The sequence below is a fragment of the Solea solea genome, chromosome 6 (assembly GCF_958295425.1).
Source record: "Solea solea chromosome 6, fSolSol10.1, whole genome shotgun sequence".
Taxonomy (NCBI): domain Eukaryota; kingdom Metazoa; phylum Chordata; class Actinopteri; order Pleuronectiformes; family Soleidae; genus Solea; species Solea solea.
Window position 1 is genome coordinate 20,320,635 of NC_081139.1, and position 16,581 is coordinate 20,337,215.

The 16,581-nt window shown below is 40.9% G+C and overlaps 2 protein-coding genes across 2 annotated transcripts; one reads left to right on the forward strand and one right to left on the reverse strand.

Moving 5' to 3' along the window:
• si:dkey-202e22.2 (netrin-4) lies at nt 1–12,180 on the forward strand. The gene is made up of 10 exons (XM_058632387.1): nt 1–322; nt 3,914–4,362; nt 5,736–6,047; nt 6,834–6,960; nt 8,201–8,389; nt 8,826–9,042; nt 9,134–9,258; nt 9,965–10,033; nt 10,224–10,394; nt 11,282–12,180. Exons 1-10 carry the CDS (start codon nt 220–222, stop codon nt 11,506–11,508), a joined length of 1,989 nt encoding a protein of 662 aa, XP_058488370.1. The 5' UTR covers nt 1–219; the 3' UTR covers nt 11,509–12,180.
• A 69-nt stretch (nt 12,181–12,249) lies between these two features.
• LOC131461313 (mitochondrial intermembrane space import and assembly protein 40-like) lies at nt 12,250–15,487 on the reverse strand. Its single transcript, XM_058632478.1, has 3 exons — nt 15,317–15,487; nt 14,655–14,753; nt 12,250–14,091 (listed from the first exon to the last, which is right to left on the reverse strand). The coding sequence occupies exons 1-3, from the start codon at nt 15,336–15,338 to the stop codon at nt 13,763–13,765; spliced, it is 450 nt and encodes a 149-aa protein (XP_058488461.1). The 5' UTR covers nt 15,339–15,487; the 3' UTR covers nt 12,250–13,762.
• Nucleotides 15,488–16,581: the final 1,094 nt, after the last annotated feature.

Below are 16,581 nucleotides of genomic sequence, written 5' to 3' on the forward strand. Positions count from 1 at the left end.
CAGGAGGATGCTTAAGCGCTTCTGAGGTTTGTTTTGATGTCCATGATTCTCTGCAGGACGTGGGAGAAAGAAAAAAAAAAAATCATCCCGACTTCATTTGGACGCTTTGCGCATTGCGTAATTGGCGAAGAAATGCGCGTGTGCTTCAGATAAGCTCCACATGATGTTGGGACTCCCCTCTCCTGTGTGGCAGCACCGTGTCTGTTGTAAACACAGAGGATGAGCGTGTGTAGAATGTTCGGGAACACTCGGCACCAGGTGATGCTGCTGCTGCTATCGACGCTCGGCTGGATGTTTGTGGCTGTGACGCAGAGCGGAGCAGGTGAGCAGCGACTCCATCTCCATCTCTTTATCTCCATATCTGCAGTGGTTTGGTTAATTAATAGCAGAGGTTCTCAGTTCTAAAAAATAAATAAATAATGATAATACAAACATTATGGTGATCTTCTGCGTCAGTAAATGAAATAGATTTGGTTTGTTTGAGAATGTTGACGTTTAAAGTTTGGGAAAACTTGCTTTTTCTTTTTTCATGGATGAAAACAACTGAATAATTTATCAAGAAAATGATCAGCAAATCATTTTAAACTGAATTTGGACACCTTTCAATAACTCCATGACCTTCATGGGTCCCTGCACCCCATTTGGAGAACCACTAATCTATCAAGGGATATTAAAAGGAATATTTGGGGGGGTTTGAAGTTGAGCTGTGTAAAAATAAAAATAATAATAATGATGTTAATTATTATTTGTAAGCACTTTTCACTTTACATCTGAACTTAAAATCCAACAGACAAAAGTGAAGACACAAAAAAGTATGGAGGTTACAGTAGCTCCGTTTCCATTAAAGAGTGCCAATTAACGCTGCGTTTGTGTGTGTATCTGCGTCATTACCTTGTCTATGAAGCCCTAAAAGTCCATAACAATCAGTTCAGCCACTGCAGAGAGTGCAGGGTTTTATTGTTTTCCTTAGCTCTACAAAGCAGCAAGGCACTAACGTTGACTAATTACGTCACTGGGGAATCTCACCACACCTGTAAACAGCAGTGCCTCCTAGTCTGGGCACATCCGGTGACGTACTTTCAACCGAAGGAGAAGAAGAACTACTCTCGTTGTAGCTGCTGAGCGTATAGAATGAGAACATGTTGAAAAAAGGTTCAGCGAGTGTTTGCTGTGTTCTGGGTTGTGATAAACAATACCAGACGCCAATGAGCAAAGAAAATCTCAGTGGATATCTTTCATATTTGATGGGAATGTCCCTGCTACATTTCCCAGATACCTCCATGTATGCGGCAACCACTTTACGGAGGATTGTTACACAAACTTCAGGCAATATAAAGCACTAAACTAAAGGAAGGAGCAGTGCCAACAATACGTATATTATAATATTTACAAACCGTAAAACTGTCTTGGTATGCTTGTTCTGTCGTTTAGCATTAGCGATAGTCGGCTACAGGCTAAGCTACGCTTTTGCATATATGTGTGTTTATCATCTTGCTAACCACAACGTTATCCAAGCTACAGGCGGCAATCACAAGACAGTCCGTGTTCTGCAGGTGTGGTTTTGGTCTGAAACAGCGCAGCTGACGAGAGCGTCAGTGATAAGACATTTACATCGGCTCGTTTGCAGCGACTAGGAGGTTTTTGACCAAAAAAAACGACTTCATGTTTGTAAGTACACCTCCATATCTCACATATAAGTGAGATAGGACCATGCTACGGCCTCTTTAAGGAAATATTAAAGGGCAAACCTCCCTCACTCTCACTCTCCTTTATAGGGTTATAACACATTTTCCTCGTTCACATACATACAATTGTGTTGCGTTCTCCCGCCTCCCTCTGCAAATGGACAGTGTGTATGTAACACACCTGCACTTCAGTAAACTCCTGAAATATCCCTTCAGATGTTCACAATGCGTTTTATCATTTATCTGCAGGTGGCTCTGTACTGTACATTATGTGTTAGAACTTCAGTAGCAAAGGTCAGAGTTGACAGCAGCTGCCTCACGTTTGTCTTTGTCTTTGCATTACCTGTAACCTGAGAGACAACATGGGGGGACACGACTGTGTCCACTGAGAGCAGAGGGATTCTGTGTCACAGTGAGCAGCAGCAGCAGTGAAGGGGTGAATTAAATATTCATTGAAGTTACAATGAGTTTGTTGATAAAGTCAGTGTTTGAAGCAATTGATCTGAAAAACGGTTTGACTTTTTACAAATGTTTTATCAGGTCCGTCATCGTCAGTAACGTTTATCACAAAAAACATGAAACATAACCATAAAACTGAGCAGCAAAATAATTGGACTGGAGCAGGAAACAGTTCATCAGTATTAACAAGAGGAGAGCCACAACAAAAGGAACACACACACACTCTCTCACACACACACACACACACACACACACACACACACACTCTCACACACACTCACACAGTCTGGTTTCCATGACTTCAGGGGACATTACATTGACTTTAGTGCTACAATGATTATTTGATTGTTAATCAATTACTAAATTAATTGTCAACTAATTTGATAACTGATTCATTGTTTTTCATGTTTTTCAATAATTAAATCAATTTTTCTGATGTTTCAGCTTCTTAAATGTCTGGTTTCTTTGCTTCATTTAACAAAGAAATCATTGAAACTGAATCATGACATAACAAGACATTTGAAAACACCGTCATTTCCAGGTTTGGTAAACACTGATGAACATCTTTTTTCCACATTACCGGACATTTTACGTACCAAACAAATACTCAAATATTCTTACATCAATTTCTTGGAGATTTACCCTAACCATAACCTCAACCTTAGGGGTGAGGTGAGGTGTCAGGGGGCATGAGAGGCAGGGCAGGACAACTCATACAGTGGTTTATACAAATGAATAAATAAATAAATACTATCAGGTTCTCAATAATATTTCAATTCAGGGGGGAGTGAAAAAAATTCTGTCCTCATGACAGAAAATAATTGAGAACCACTGCCCTAACCTTAACCATCACAACCAAATGCCTAACCTTAATAATTCTAACCCTAAAACCAGGTCTTAACTCTCAGAAAGCCATTTTAAGGGGTGACAGTGTGAGGACCATCCAAAATGTCCCTACTTTCCCAAAATATCCTCACTCCCTATGGTTTAGAAGTTACTTGCTCCTCACAGAGATACTCACACAAGAACACAGAGAGATTTGCACAGCTCTTCTTCTTAGGACACTGCACGGACATCCATTCATTTGGACAGTCTGAACCAGGGTTTCTCAGTCCTGGTCCTGCATGTTTTTGAGGTTTCCCTGCTCCAGCACACCTGATTCACATAAATGGCTCGTTATCAGGCTTCTGCAGTGTTTGCTGACGAGCTGAACATTTGAATCAGGTGTGCTGGAGCAGGGAAACGTCTAATGGTGCTTTTCCACTACATGGTCGTCTCTACCATTACTAAAGTACCCCCTAAACGTGGGCGGGGCATCACAGCACGGCTGCATGAAACTGCCGTGACTTTGTTTTATATGCGACAACCACAAACTGGTAAAGCAATTGTTTTCAATGTACAGAATCATTAGACTCAGTTAATTAAACAGATTGCAGGGCAGTGGGTCCCCAGGATCAGGGTTGAGAAGCACTGGCATAAACAAGGCCGTATCTCTGTTCAGTAACTATAACCAGTTAATGTACTTGCAAATGTACTTGCTTGAGTTAAGTTTGAATATCTCTCACCTTTAAATCCAAGAGGCTTCATCAGTTCTGGAGTTCTACCCTTTGTAGGGCAAACATTCACACTCACACTCACATCTACTGATAATTTTTGAGTGTCCAATTAAAGTTGATGAATGATGATGACTTACTTAAATTGAATTGAATACAAACAAATCTCTAGGTACATATTGTATTTTACTGACTCTCCGTCCTCCTCTGTGTCAGTCTCCAGATGTGTGGACCGGGCCTGCAGTCCACCCATAGGGAACCTGGCCAGCGGCAGGACCATCAGCACCCTCTCCAGCTGCTGTGGGAACTGCTCCCTCCTCCCTCACCTCTGCCCCGAGGACGTTCACCCACCTGCTCACATGACCGACGACCCTTTCTTGCATCCACAGACCTGGTGGGCATCAGGTGCAGGTAGCACCGCCACGAAGGAGCAGCACGACGAGATCCGGTTGGATCTGGAAACGCGGTTCTGTCTGTCCCATGTGGTTCTGGTGTTCAGGTCGCCCCGGCCTTCAGCCATGGCCATTGAGCGTTCTGCTGACTCTGGGAAGACGTGGGAGCCTCTTCAGCTATTTGCACAAAACTGCAGCGCGGAGTTCGGTTTGCCTGATGATTCTTTGTGTACATCACGTTACACCAGTGCGACTCCCTGCAGTGGTGGAGAGGTGAGAGGAGAAGCCACAGTGTTGTTGTTGTTGATTTCACAGCCAGCAGGGACACAAGGAAAAACTGTTTTCAGGCTCACCTCATAAAATCAATGCCTGCTTAACAGTAAATTTGATTTCTATTTCATTTTTTTCTATTAATACAATCTACATACAACGATAGAAAACAATGACCCACAAATCTAATTCTAAAACCAAAAAATGATCAAAACAAAAACAAACAAGCTCTCTCAAATGAAAGAAATGTTAAAGCTAAATTAACATAATTCGTACATCATTTAGGTTTAACTTCACCTCCTGTAACTTTACAGTAAAAAGACCAATAACAGAGAGAGCAGGCACACAGCCAGGTTTAAATCTCAATATTTAGTATACTCATTTAGTCTCATGTTGATTTAATCTGTTAATCTGTTAATATTCAAATATGAATACATTCCTTTTGTATGATGATTCTGCAGTATCTTGAATGTAAGTTTTCTGATCATTGGGCTTCGTACAGACAGAAAAAGAAGGTTTTTTTCATTACTTTGACATGTTGCTTCCTGTTTTACACAGGTGTGTCAGACAGCAGGGGATGACTACGCCCCCTGCTGTCGTGTGATAGGATGTAAGATCATCCCAGTTGATGGTTCTCGGGGCCGTTTCTGGATCCCTAGTCAATCGGTGATGTTTGTTGCTTTCAGAGTGGATCACTTTGGCCTTTTCTCAGTCCGTGATGTGATTTTCCCTTTTACAGCGGTTGGATATTTTTCCGTTTTTGAGATATGTTTGTTTTCTGGGTTTTCTGACAGTTAGACAGCCTATTTTTGACTGGTAAATGAAGTTTGGGTTGTTTTGCAAACTGCTCTCTCTCCCCGCACCAAAGTAAATGAATAGAAAATGAGTGATTTTATATCACAGCTCATGGGAGATGTGGATCCACTACTGCCTCAATTGCTAATTTCAAATGTGTTATTCTGTGACGTAGGGGTTAAATTAAAATGTTCGGATTTACTTAAGTGACACAAACTCACCAAAGAAAGCAGCAGTAGAACAGCAGCTCCTGTGACCCAGTGAGGTAAAAACACTGATTTTCTGTATGGGCTTTGGTGCAGGAGAGCAATGGGTTTACAAACTTCAGTTTCCAGGTGGAACAGGATTTCTAATGGTGAGAAAAAAACATCAAACATATGGGGAAGTTATCACAGACAGGTGTAGATTTTATTAGACGAATCTTGAATGAAAACATGCAGCCGTGTTTTCAGTGAGAGTGAGCATCTGTGTCTCAGGCAGTATCTCATTCAACTGCACTTCATAAAACTCAACTATTTATGTCTTTAAGTAGACGTACAATGTTTAATTCAGTGCTGATTAGCATTTGTTTCTTTTCCCAGGTCATATTACGGACCCTCGACCCCAGCAGTGCGGAAACACGAGACCCTTACAGCGCAGCGACGCTCGCCCGCCTCACACTTACTAACCTCCGCATCAGACTGCTGAAATCTCAGAGCTGCTCTGCACCCCCGACTCCCCCTACAGGACGGACTAGCCCCACAGCATCACCTCTGACCTCCACATCCACGACAGAGAACACAACTTATGCCATTTTTTCTTTATTGGCCAAAGGGACCTGCCTGTGCCACGGACATGCCGAGTACTGTGTTCCATACAACAGCAGCCAAGAATCACAACAGGACAGTAACATGGTCAGTAGCTCTTTTTGTGAGCATATGTGCATGTCAAAGTAAAAAAAAACAATAATTATAAAAGAGTTCAGACTTTTTAAGTGTGGTATAAGTGAAAATAAGGCTGAGGACACAAAGACAATTTGATTGTAGCCACTTAATAAAACGCTCACATAATCAAATCTATGTCTGCTTCAGTCTGAGACATCTTAAGAATATATAGTCATCATTTTATCTCTACATTATACAGAGATATATTTCATTAGCCTTTTGTTAAGTGGCTAAAATCAGTTTTACCTTGTCATGTTTTCAGTTTTCAGTTTGAAAAAGCCTTTACATGACACAGCAAACAAATTCTGACATTGATTTTATAGGATGAGGCCTATGCTAAGTGAGATCAGTTTTTCCTTGTGTCCCCACTGGCAGCCATATTATTTTCACTAAGAACAAGCCTTTGTTTCTCAGGCTGGTTCTCAGTGATGGAGGTGTGAATTTTTTTTGGCCAGGCAGTGTACATGCAAAAAACACAAAAACATGAACAATCACTTACAACAAAAGAGACCATAAAGTAGAGCTCTTGAATTGGCATGTGTTCATTTATAGGTTTGCAGAACCACATGTGTCACGATCCAGAATAAAATGAACTCACTGATGGAAGTATTTGCAGTTCAAGGGCTATAAATTGCTGGATTTATTCTTTACACCACCTGCCTGTGTGTATTTTACGACTGCCTGTGGACAGCAGGTGTCCCTTACGTTGTGCTCGTGTAGGTGAAGTAACTGAACAGACCCAGATGTGTCTTCCAGGTGTTTGGTAGGTGTCTGTGTACTCACCACACAGCGGGGGATCACTGCGGAGAGTGCGCCCCGCTATACAACGATCGTCCCTGGAGGCCCGCCAACGGCAGCAGCGGGGAGCCCAACCCCTGCCAGAGTACGTGACTGTACAGCTATCAGACCAGTGCAGAGATATTTTGCTGAAAGAGACAAATTAGAGAAGACGTTTTAAAGTGTGTGTGAATCTATTTAGAATGAAATACTCGCAGACAGCTATATAAGTTTTAAACACAGCCACGATTTGTGTAGGCTGTTGATAAAGTAAGAAGTAAACTGTGAATTGTTAAGTTTATTCCAGGTGTAATCCAGTTTATGAGTAACGAGGAATATTATTTACTGATCCAGGTCCAGATCTTCACAGTCTCGTGTAAAGTATTGAAATTATACATGTTGTGATGAAAATCTACAGTAGGCAAAATGAGCTTAAAAAGATATTAAAACATTATATTTCATTATATTGCCAACAATGGATTTTGTGACGATATTTCATAGCATTTCAAAATAAAAGTGTCTGTTTTGATAGGGAACAATACATTTTTACAATAAATCAAAGCATTTGTGATGCAAAATGAGTATGAAAATAAAAAATAAACAGACAGAAATAACTCATGATAACTGAACATTGAGTGGAGGGCCACATTAAATTGATTGGGGGGCCGCAAGTGGCCCACGGGTCACGAATTTGCGACCTCTGATCTAGATCAATATCACAATCTTGGATGTATCACCAAGAAAAAATGTTGAGGTTTAAATAATCCAGGTCCAGGCACTGGGTTTAAATGGTTTAAAATGGCAAAAGGCCCTTTTAATCTATGGGGTTAAAGGTCTCTAACCCTTTGAATTAAAGGCCTTTTAACCTTTTCTTCCACAGGCTATCAATTTTAATTGTTTCCCTTTCATGAGCACCAGAGATTTTTCCCTTTTTTGCTTACGTTTCAGTGCGGAACAGACACAGAATCAAGAAAATAAAGATTAAAGAAGACTCAGGTCTATTTAAGATTAAAAGTAGACAACTGAGAATGAGTTTAGGAGAATTCACAAAAGTTTTGTATTATATCCGCTTTTTATCCACATGGGAAAAAAAATCTGGTTTCAATTCTGTTTTTGGTGTTTTTCTGTTGTGGCGTTACAGCACCACATACAGGCCTGGCATAGTATACTACAGCGTTTAGAGTTGCTTTTGAGGGGTTTGTGTGGATTAAGACATTTCTAAAAACAATACTTTTTAAGAATGAAAAAGGAAAAGATGATGATGAGAAAGTTGTGTTTTGTGTCATTAACGTAACTCTTCTCTTCTGTCTCTCCTCCTGATGACATCACGTCTCCTGTGACGTCAGAGTGCGAGTGTCACGGTCACTCAGACAGCTGTCACTTCTCTCACCGGGCATGGCTGTCGTCCGGCGGCACCAGCGGCGGCGTCTGTGACGACTGCCGGCACAACACCACCGGACGCCGGTGCCAGCGCTGTCGCCATGGCTACCACCGCCACCTGTCCCTGCCCCTCAGCTCCGCCCATGCCTGCACACGTAAGAGACACAGAAAGAGAAGAGATCACTCACCATTTCATTTAACCCGTCAGTTTTGAAGTTTTCCTGAGTCTCTTTTTAACATTCTATAATTATCCTTAATATTTTAACCTGTAAAACTGTGTCTCTAAAGTTATCTCTTTAAACATAAACACTAATGTCACTGAATGTGTCAGTTCCTTCAGAATGAGAAGACACAGAGTCATTATTTACAAAACTGAACTACGGGAGATATTTTTCATAAACAATGATTGAAAATGTACAAGGCTGCACTTGTCTGTTCCCAGGCTTTGGGATAAAGTGAGAAAAGCCTGCAAAGAGAACCGTCACGGTCATATACTGCCATCTGCTGACAAGTACCTGTAATTAATAGGGAGAAAGCAAAGCTTTCAGCAGCATACAGACCTGTATGTGTGTGTGTATGTCTGCTTCTCAGGCTGCAGGTGTGATCCACACGGCTCTCTTCCTCCTCGACCTGACGAGGAAGGACCATGGTGTCATCCCAGGACTGGACAGTGCCACTGTAAACCAGGCGTCGGAGGCAGAAGCTGCAGCCACTGCCTGCCTGGTTACTGGGGCTTTGGAGACAAAGGCTGTGAACCCTGCGTCTGCCCTCTCAGCTGTGATCCTATAAGCGGGCAGTGTTTCGACAGGTGGCTGCTCTCTTCATCTGTTTTTTGCCAAACACTAACAATAAGGCATGGATGTACTTTAATATTATTTATTCCCCCTTTAATTCTGCAGTTACTTAGATAATCAGGTGTTCAACGTGCCCATTGGTGGAAAAATCCCTGATCGGGATTATATGCTCCCACTCGAAGACGTACATTGGTCAAAGGAGCTTGCGGTCTCTGCTCTGCATTACACAGGTGAGAGCTGGAACAGCTTACTATGACATCACACACGTTCAACCACAATACAACGATTAAAAAGGTCCAGTATGTAACGATGAAGACGCATCTCCACTGCAGGAACTAGTACCAGGAACTAAGGACTTTCAACAGGAACTATAGTATGTGCGTCACCACTGCAGGAACCAGGAAATAAAGAGAAATACTGTGAAAATGTACCTTCAGATAGTTCAGGAACTAGAGCTTGGACTGGAGTGCCACATCATTTTAAAATCTGTCCAAAAATAAACAGGAAAGTAGGTCACAGGTGTGATGGGAACCCTGTCTCTATAGTTCCTGGCACGACACAGTGGATATGCACCTTTAGTGACATGTTATTTGAGACTGAAGACTGTAACAAACAGAGGACTCCTCCAGGGAACTATGGATATATAATAATAATAATAATAATAACACATATTATTTTAATATAAATAATGTCGTTCATTTGTATTTGCGCCGTTTGCTTCTGCTTCAACATGTGAAACACACAGCCTGGATAGTTTGCCTGTAAATTCTAAGACGATTTTTATTTTAAAGCAATTATACACTAATGAATACATACTAATGAGTAGTTTGTTCAGTTTCTGCCAATAAACCTTCGTAAATGTTACACACTGGGCTTTTAAAGTGAAGAAATCACTGTTTTAAACACGAGTGATCACATGCTAATGTTTGTACACAGGAAAGTGCAGTTGCAAGGAGAAGAAACTGAGAAGTGTGTCTGACCTCTGTAAGACCAAACATGACTATGGTAAGCTGTACAACAGCTGGCTGTGCTATTTCTTTACAGTTTTTGCTAAATGATAAAGGAATTTCAGTGTCTACAGAGTGTGAGGAAGTACACTTTTACAAGAACCACACTCAGGTTGCGAATTGGGATTATTTTGGTCAGGATAATCGCGACTTCAATTTTCATATGGTCTCATTCCTGTGCGTAACAGTGATCAAGGCCAGCGTGCTTTCCGCTCATGACAAAGGCAGCCACGCAGAAGTACAAGTCAAAGTCCGCAAGGTGCTTCGATCAGGACAGGTGGCGCTACACCCAGGGACGATCAGCATCTACCCTCTGTCCTGGACCAGCCGCGGCTGCACCTGTCCAATACTCAACCCAGGTAAGAGAAATCACAAATGTGTTCTGTCATGTGGTTTAAAACTATAGTTGGTAGCTTTTAAATATATACAAATGGCCATTATATTCAAACCATTGCCGAAGGAATTTGCAGAATGCTGATGAAGTTTATAAACTCTTCCTGTGCTGCAGAAAGGAAGTGATTTATTCAAGACAGACAGAGGGAACAGCAATACTGTGCTTAAAGCTCGATGGCTGGAAACAGGTTGACATATGAGAATATGAACTCCTGTTTTGAAGCCTCCAGAATCATGAATAGTTAATGATTTATAAGAGGAAGGTCAGGGGCGTTACCTGCATCCACGCTCCTACTGGAACGATAACAGATGTTCGTCCCACTCATATATGCGGTACATTAGAAGTGAACTCGTGAATAATAAGACCATTAACTCCTCAGGAAAATGGTTTTTACTAATGTTCTAAATCAAGTGAGAAATACGCTGATTTTCCCATTTAAACTGACTTTTTGCACCTAGGTGGAGTCGCCCCCTGGTGGCTATTCAATCGAGGGTTATTTTGCGATTTAATTCACAGAGAAAACCGGATTACTCAAACCTGATCATTCAGCAATTTGACAGGATAAATACTTCTTGTCCCCGCCCGCTCCTGTGCTGCTGCTGTATACAAGCAAGTGCACCCTCTGTCAGATCAGATAGCATTGCTTGAAGATGACACGGCATATAAATAATTTTACATCGTTTGTGTTCATTAAACCAAAAGAGAGGCAGAATAATAACATTAACAACCAGAAAAATCACCAAAGATTCAAATGTAAAACTAAATTAAAATTAAAATTAAAATTAAAACACAAAGGAAGAAATTAAGTATTACTTTAAGTGTCAATCTGCACCATCTCACCTTTTAAACCAGGTATGGAGTACCTGCTCGCGGGTCCCGAAGAGGCTGGAACAGGACGTTTGCTGGTCACCATGCAAAGCGTCGTGGCCCCCTGGACGCCTCGACTGGGTCTGCTTATTTCAGAAGGCCTGAGGAACGGATGCAGTCCTTCAGCGGGACTCTGTGATGGACAAACTCCAGAGAAATGCAAAATAAACTCAAAATCCATGAGTCAACAGACAGTTCAGAAACAAGACTGAAATAAATCAATAAAAATCACTGGACATCATCATCCATGACAGAATATTCAAGAAACAAAACTCGTGGTGACTCTAGAAGAGAGATACGAAATGTGTGCATTTGTGTAACATAAACTAAAGACTGGAAGGTCAGATTATATAAACTGTCCTCAGCCGTTTTTAGACATGAACTCTGGAGATTTGGGTACAGAATTTGTCTGGAGTTTAAGTTACAGGAGACAAACACGGTGGAGAAGCAAATGACAAAGTGACTCCTGGACACTCTCTCCATTCTCTCCGCTGTGGATTCTGTGTCATTTCTCCTACTGTTTTCTTACATAAACTCACTGCGACAAGAACTGGAGATTATACAGCAGCAGCATCGCGGACCTGGTGACGGAATCTCCGGAGCGATGTCTGCAGACATTTGAAATCACACAGACACTCCAGAAGTTCAGTGCATGTCTGAAAGCAGTTTATCTAGTGTGGTGTACATAAAATGAAAAGTCTTACATGTATACATAGCCTTTTTCCCCCCATATGTTGGATCCAGTTAAGTCCTTAACTTTTTTTTTTTTTTTTTTTTAACAACAAGCACCGTACAGACATGTGAGCTGTTAAGCTATACAGAAAAGTAAAAGTCAAATTTTGTCTGTAAGGTTTTCAAACTTTTGTAATAAAAGGTAAATAATACACTTACATCTACTACACAAGAAGTATTATAATAAGTTAAAGAGAAGAGAAGAAAACTGGAAGTTGAAATGGTTTGATTATCATTTTAATCATGGACATGTTCTATTATAAATACCTTGGAGTCTTTAAGGCTTGAATGACACCAAGTGGTGACCACAGCTTCCAAAGTGGAGACTTACAACAGTGTTGAAACAAGAGGGACAGCAACAATTGAACACTTTGGTCTTAGACAGATACAGTGTCGGTGAACCACGGCAACCATTGTTCACACAGCAACAGACGAGGACCCCGAAGTTTCTACAAGACGTCAACAATCACTTCAAAAACATCTGTGTAAAAGCTGTAGTCCGTTTCAAAAACACCATCTCATTTGATGAAATTCTCTTCACGTTCCGACAGCTGTCAATAAATTAATTCTGAAAAAAAGAAAAAACGCTTGATGCCTGTTCTTTGTTGGGAGTCAAGTGGATTTCAACAAATAATATATTGTTTCTGAAACAAGCTTCAAAAAGGGATAGTTTAGGTTTTTTGTGTATTTGTAAACCTCATATTGTCCTGCACCAAATTCCATTACAAAAAACTGCATTTTTAGTTGACAGGGACTCAGGACAGGAGCTGTTGATATCCTGCTGTCTCATTTATTAAGTTTGTGTCACTTGGGGACAACTGAACCAATGTTTTCAAGCACTGAAATCACAGTATAACACATCTGAATGTGCTCATTCAGGCAGCAAGAAGATATCACTATATATGTATATGTACATATATATCCCACAACCCTCATGTGGAGGATAAAGCGGTAGAGGATGGATGGATGGCAACATCAACAATATAGTCGTCTGGAGCCAACAGCTGTATGATTACAGAGTAACAGGATAAACAAACAGCAATCTGTCTGTGCCACCAACAAATAGGCCTTCCTGTTTCCTGTTCCCCTTTGTAATGATAAATACAGACTACTGCCACCTGCTGCTAAGGAAAGTACTTTCCTCTTACTTGGGGCTCATTATTTGCCGTTGGCCAATCGTCGGGGTGTCCGGGGCTAATTTGATCACACAAATGATGGATGGAAAGTAAAGTGATTGAACTGTGTACCTAAAAACTATCTGGAGTCAAGGAAAAGCTGAACATTAGTCAATGCAGAAAAAAATAAATCTAATGATTACTGCTCAGACTTCAGTCGGTAAATCAGTGCTAATTAATATTTCCTGACAAACAATGAATGATTTGTCTGACTGACATGGAAAAAACACAGCAAATTAATTTACATGTTGCATATAAACGTGAGTCTTTAAGCTAATGTCCCTGAAGCAAATAGCTAGGACTGCTGTCATTAAATAATATCATCTGATGAGTCATGAGTGCTCAGTTAATAAAAGTAGCCTTTAATTTTGTACATATGCTAAGTTGTTCTGCAGTAACAATGTCCTCCTGTCTGACAGATCCTGCCTGTGTGTGTCAGAGCTGTGCCAGTCTACGTCCTCTCTCCTTAGGCTGGAACCGGAAAGGAGATGATCAGAGCTCCTTGTGGAGAGTCATGAAAGCTGGTCACACAGAGAACAAAAGCCTCACTGATGAATGATTAGCTGGCAGTCTTGCCGTCTGTAGGTGAGGGGTTTGAGGTGGATTGGGTAGCGTCATTTTCAGGGGATAAGGCAGAGGAAGAAGCAGAGTCGGACTCTGCTTGAGAGGAGCTTTCTTTATCTTCCTCCTGAGGATAAAGCTCGGGATACTTCTGCATGCACTCCTGCATGTTGCGGAAGTTATCGATGCACTCTGAGCCCTTCACTTCCTCTTTACTGTAGTGGAAACAGGAAAATGCCTCTTTGAACTGAGAGCCGCATGGTCCGCTGGCCATGCCGCCCAGACACGGGCAGTTCCAGTTGATGTCCCCATTTGGCAGGATCAGACCTGAAGAAACAGGAGACCAAATAAACAGAAGACATTTGCCTGTTAAAAAGCTGATAATTATGAATATTTTGTGAGGTTGTGATGACCTTTGAACCACATTTGGTCCATGATGATGAAGTTAAAGACATTTCAGTTGTGTTCATCTGACTACTGATGATGACTATGACCTGGATGACTAAGAACTTTCACAGATATGTCAAGTTCTAGGGTCCTACATTTTCCACAATCTACTCTGCTCTCAGTCAGATGGAAAACAGTGGCCAAAACATAACTTTGCAGAGGTACTTAACTGAGCTTGTTTAAAAATCAGTGGAGTGCCCCTTTAATACATAATCCACAAATGTATTAATTATAATTCAATAGCTATACAACAAGTAACACAGAATCAGTTTACAATCAAGACAAAAATGGCTTGACCAAGAGGACATTGGTAGACACTGATTTTTGTCACGAAAAACTCAACTAATGTCAATCACATGACATTTATTGACGGCAGCAAAAATACAAATTAAACATAAACAGCTTTTCAAAGTGGAATCTCTAAAATTATTAAAGCGACTGACCTTGCTCCTCGTAGGGATCCTCCGGGTCATCTGCAATCAGCTCAGCGTTGCTGGGCGCCTCGTGGTCTTCCTTGGTCACAAAGATGATGCGATCTTTACCTTGAATAGTAACAGAAACAGTAATGAGCCCCTGACTAAAAACATTTCCTGAGGGCTAAAAGTGTACAGGTGATGAGGGATGGTGAAGGGCCCCAATTAGCTTATTTGCCTGGGGCCCCCCAGAGTCTAGGATCGCCTCTGCAAACCAGCCGGTGAGTTTACAGTACAGCCGCCATTATAATTAATGAAAACGCACAGTGACGTTCTACTGTTTGACCGACAACGACACCTGGTGGGCGACCTCTGTCTGGCGCTTTTGCTTAAGTAAAAGCTACTTTATTCCACCGTGACACAGTGTCGCGTAACAGCATCAGCGAGGTTAAAACTAACTGTTTAAAGGCTCCAAGTGTTGGTCACTTAAACTACATTTTGAGTTACAGCAGCGATGACGACGTAAAAGCTACACGATGTTATTACGACAGCCGCGAGCCAGTTAGCTAACGCGCTAACCTTCCTTGAGTTTCCGCTGTTCTGCTGAGGAGTTAGCCGGCTAGCACGGGGGCTAACTCGGTGACATTGCTCAGTTGCCCGCGGGAAATGAATGAAAGAGCGCCGAACGTTACCTTCCTGTTTGCAGTACGACATGTCTGCAGGCGTTTGCGTCCGTCGAGATTCGTCCTTGGTGTGGAAAGATGACACGCGTGAGAGAAATTACTGAAAAGCGGCGAGGATTTCATTTGACTAGACACCCGGCGTCCAGCTAACCCGAGTCTGACCTGCCCCACATGCGGGCGCACGGTGATGACGCCAGACACTGTGTGTGTGTGATAACACTATTTAGCATGAAAAACATTTAAAAAAACAAATCTATAGAAACTGTAGAGGACATTTATTAATGCATACATATAAACATTTAAAATTAAAATGCTTGAGGATTTAAATAAATAAATTATTAAACACATTTTTTTTATCTATCTTACTAGGCATTATTATGACACCTATACTCACTATTAATATCTGCAAGTGTTATGAATATATACATGTATAGTAGTTGGGTATGTGAGATCCTTTGTTATGTCATATTAGTGCAATGCTGTTAGGTTTAATTAAATATACGGGGGTTTTGCTTGTGCTGTGTCATTTTGTTTTTCCCTTTGACTGAGAAAACATACCAACATTGCTCCATCAATCTTTGTTTTATAATTTTACTGATGACTATGTTTTATTCTTCTTTTACTGAGTATGTCCTCTCTTTTTCTATAATTTATTGGTTTGACATTATCAACCCTAAATACAGGAACAAGCTGGCAAAAAAATTGTGGTTTTGACCCTCAGCTTCCAATAAAATGTAGATTTCTCAGATGCTTCTGTAGTTTGGTTACTATTCGCAACTATCTTTAAATAAGTTTATCACCATGACTATTTCAAATTCAGTGCTAATCGCTATAGAAACAGCTTTGTTCCTGCTGAAAATACTCTTTTGAATAGGTCTTAATAATTTATCTGCATTTTTTTTTTACCTTACTTATTTCATCTCATTTACTGACTGTTTGTTCTTACTGTACCCTGTCCAGACCTGTATGTCTTTAAAACAAATTTCCTCTCTGGGATATTAAAGCAGACTCTACTTTTTACTACTTTAATTCTCTTTAATCTTTTTCAGACTTGACAATAAAATAAACCCTGTAAAAAAACACCACTTTCTCAAAGTGAGTCACTGCTGCTATAATTGTGCGGGTCTCAGTGAGTTCACACTTTTCAAACTGTGAAAAAAATAAAGGTCTCAAAATTTTCAAATGTGGCAGATGGAAATGTGAATAGAGAAAGAATTTGGGTAATTAACAATTCATTGTTTTGAAATCAAAATTGCAATTTGAAACAATGCACT

Bases quoted from the DNA above. Each gene is read 5' to 3' on its own strand.
- si:dkey-202e22.2 (XM_058632387.1), top strand. From the start codon at position 220: ATGAGCGTGTGTAGAATGTTCGGGAACACTCGGCACCAGGTGATGCTG. The intron at 8,390-8,825 runs GTAAGAGACACA...TCTGCTTCTCAG, and splicing joins CTCCGCCCATGCCTGCACAC to GCTGCAGGTGTGATCCACAC. The intron at 10,034-10,223 runs GTAAGCTGTACA...TGTGCGTAACAG, and splicing joins TAAGACCAAACATGACTATG to TGATCAAGGCCAGCGTGCTT.
- LOC131461313 (XM_058632478.1), bottom strand. From the start codon at position 15,338: ATGTCGTACTGCAAACAGGAAG. The intron at 14,754-15,316 runs GTAACGTTCGGC...TTACTATTCAAG, and splicing joins GTCGTACTGCAAACAGGAAG to GTAAAGATCGCATCATCTTT. The intron at 14,092-14,654 runs GTCAGTCGCTTT...CTGTTTCTTCAG, and splicing joins GGATCCCTACGAGGAGCAAG to GTCTGATCCTGCCAAATGGG.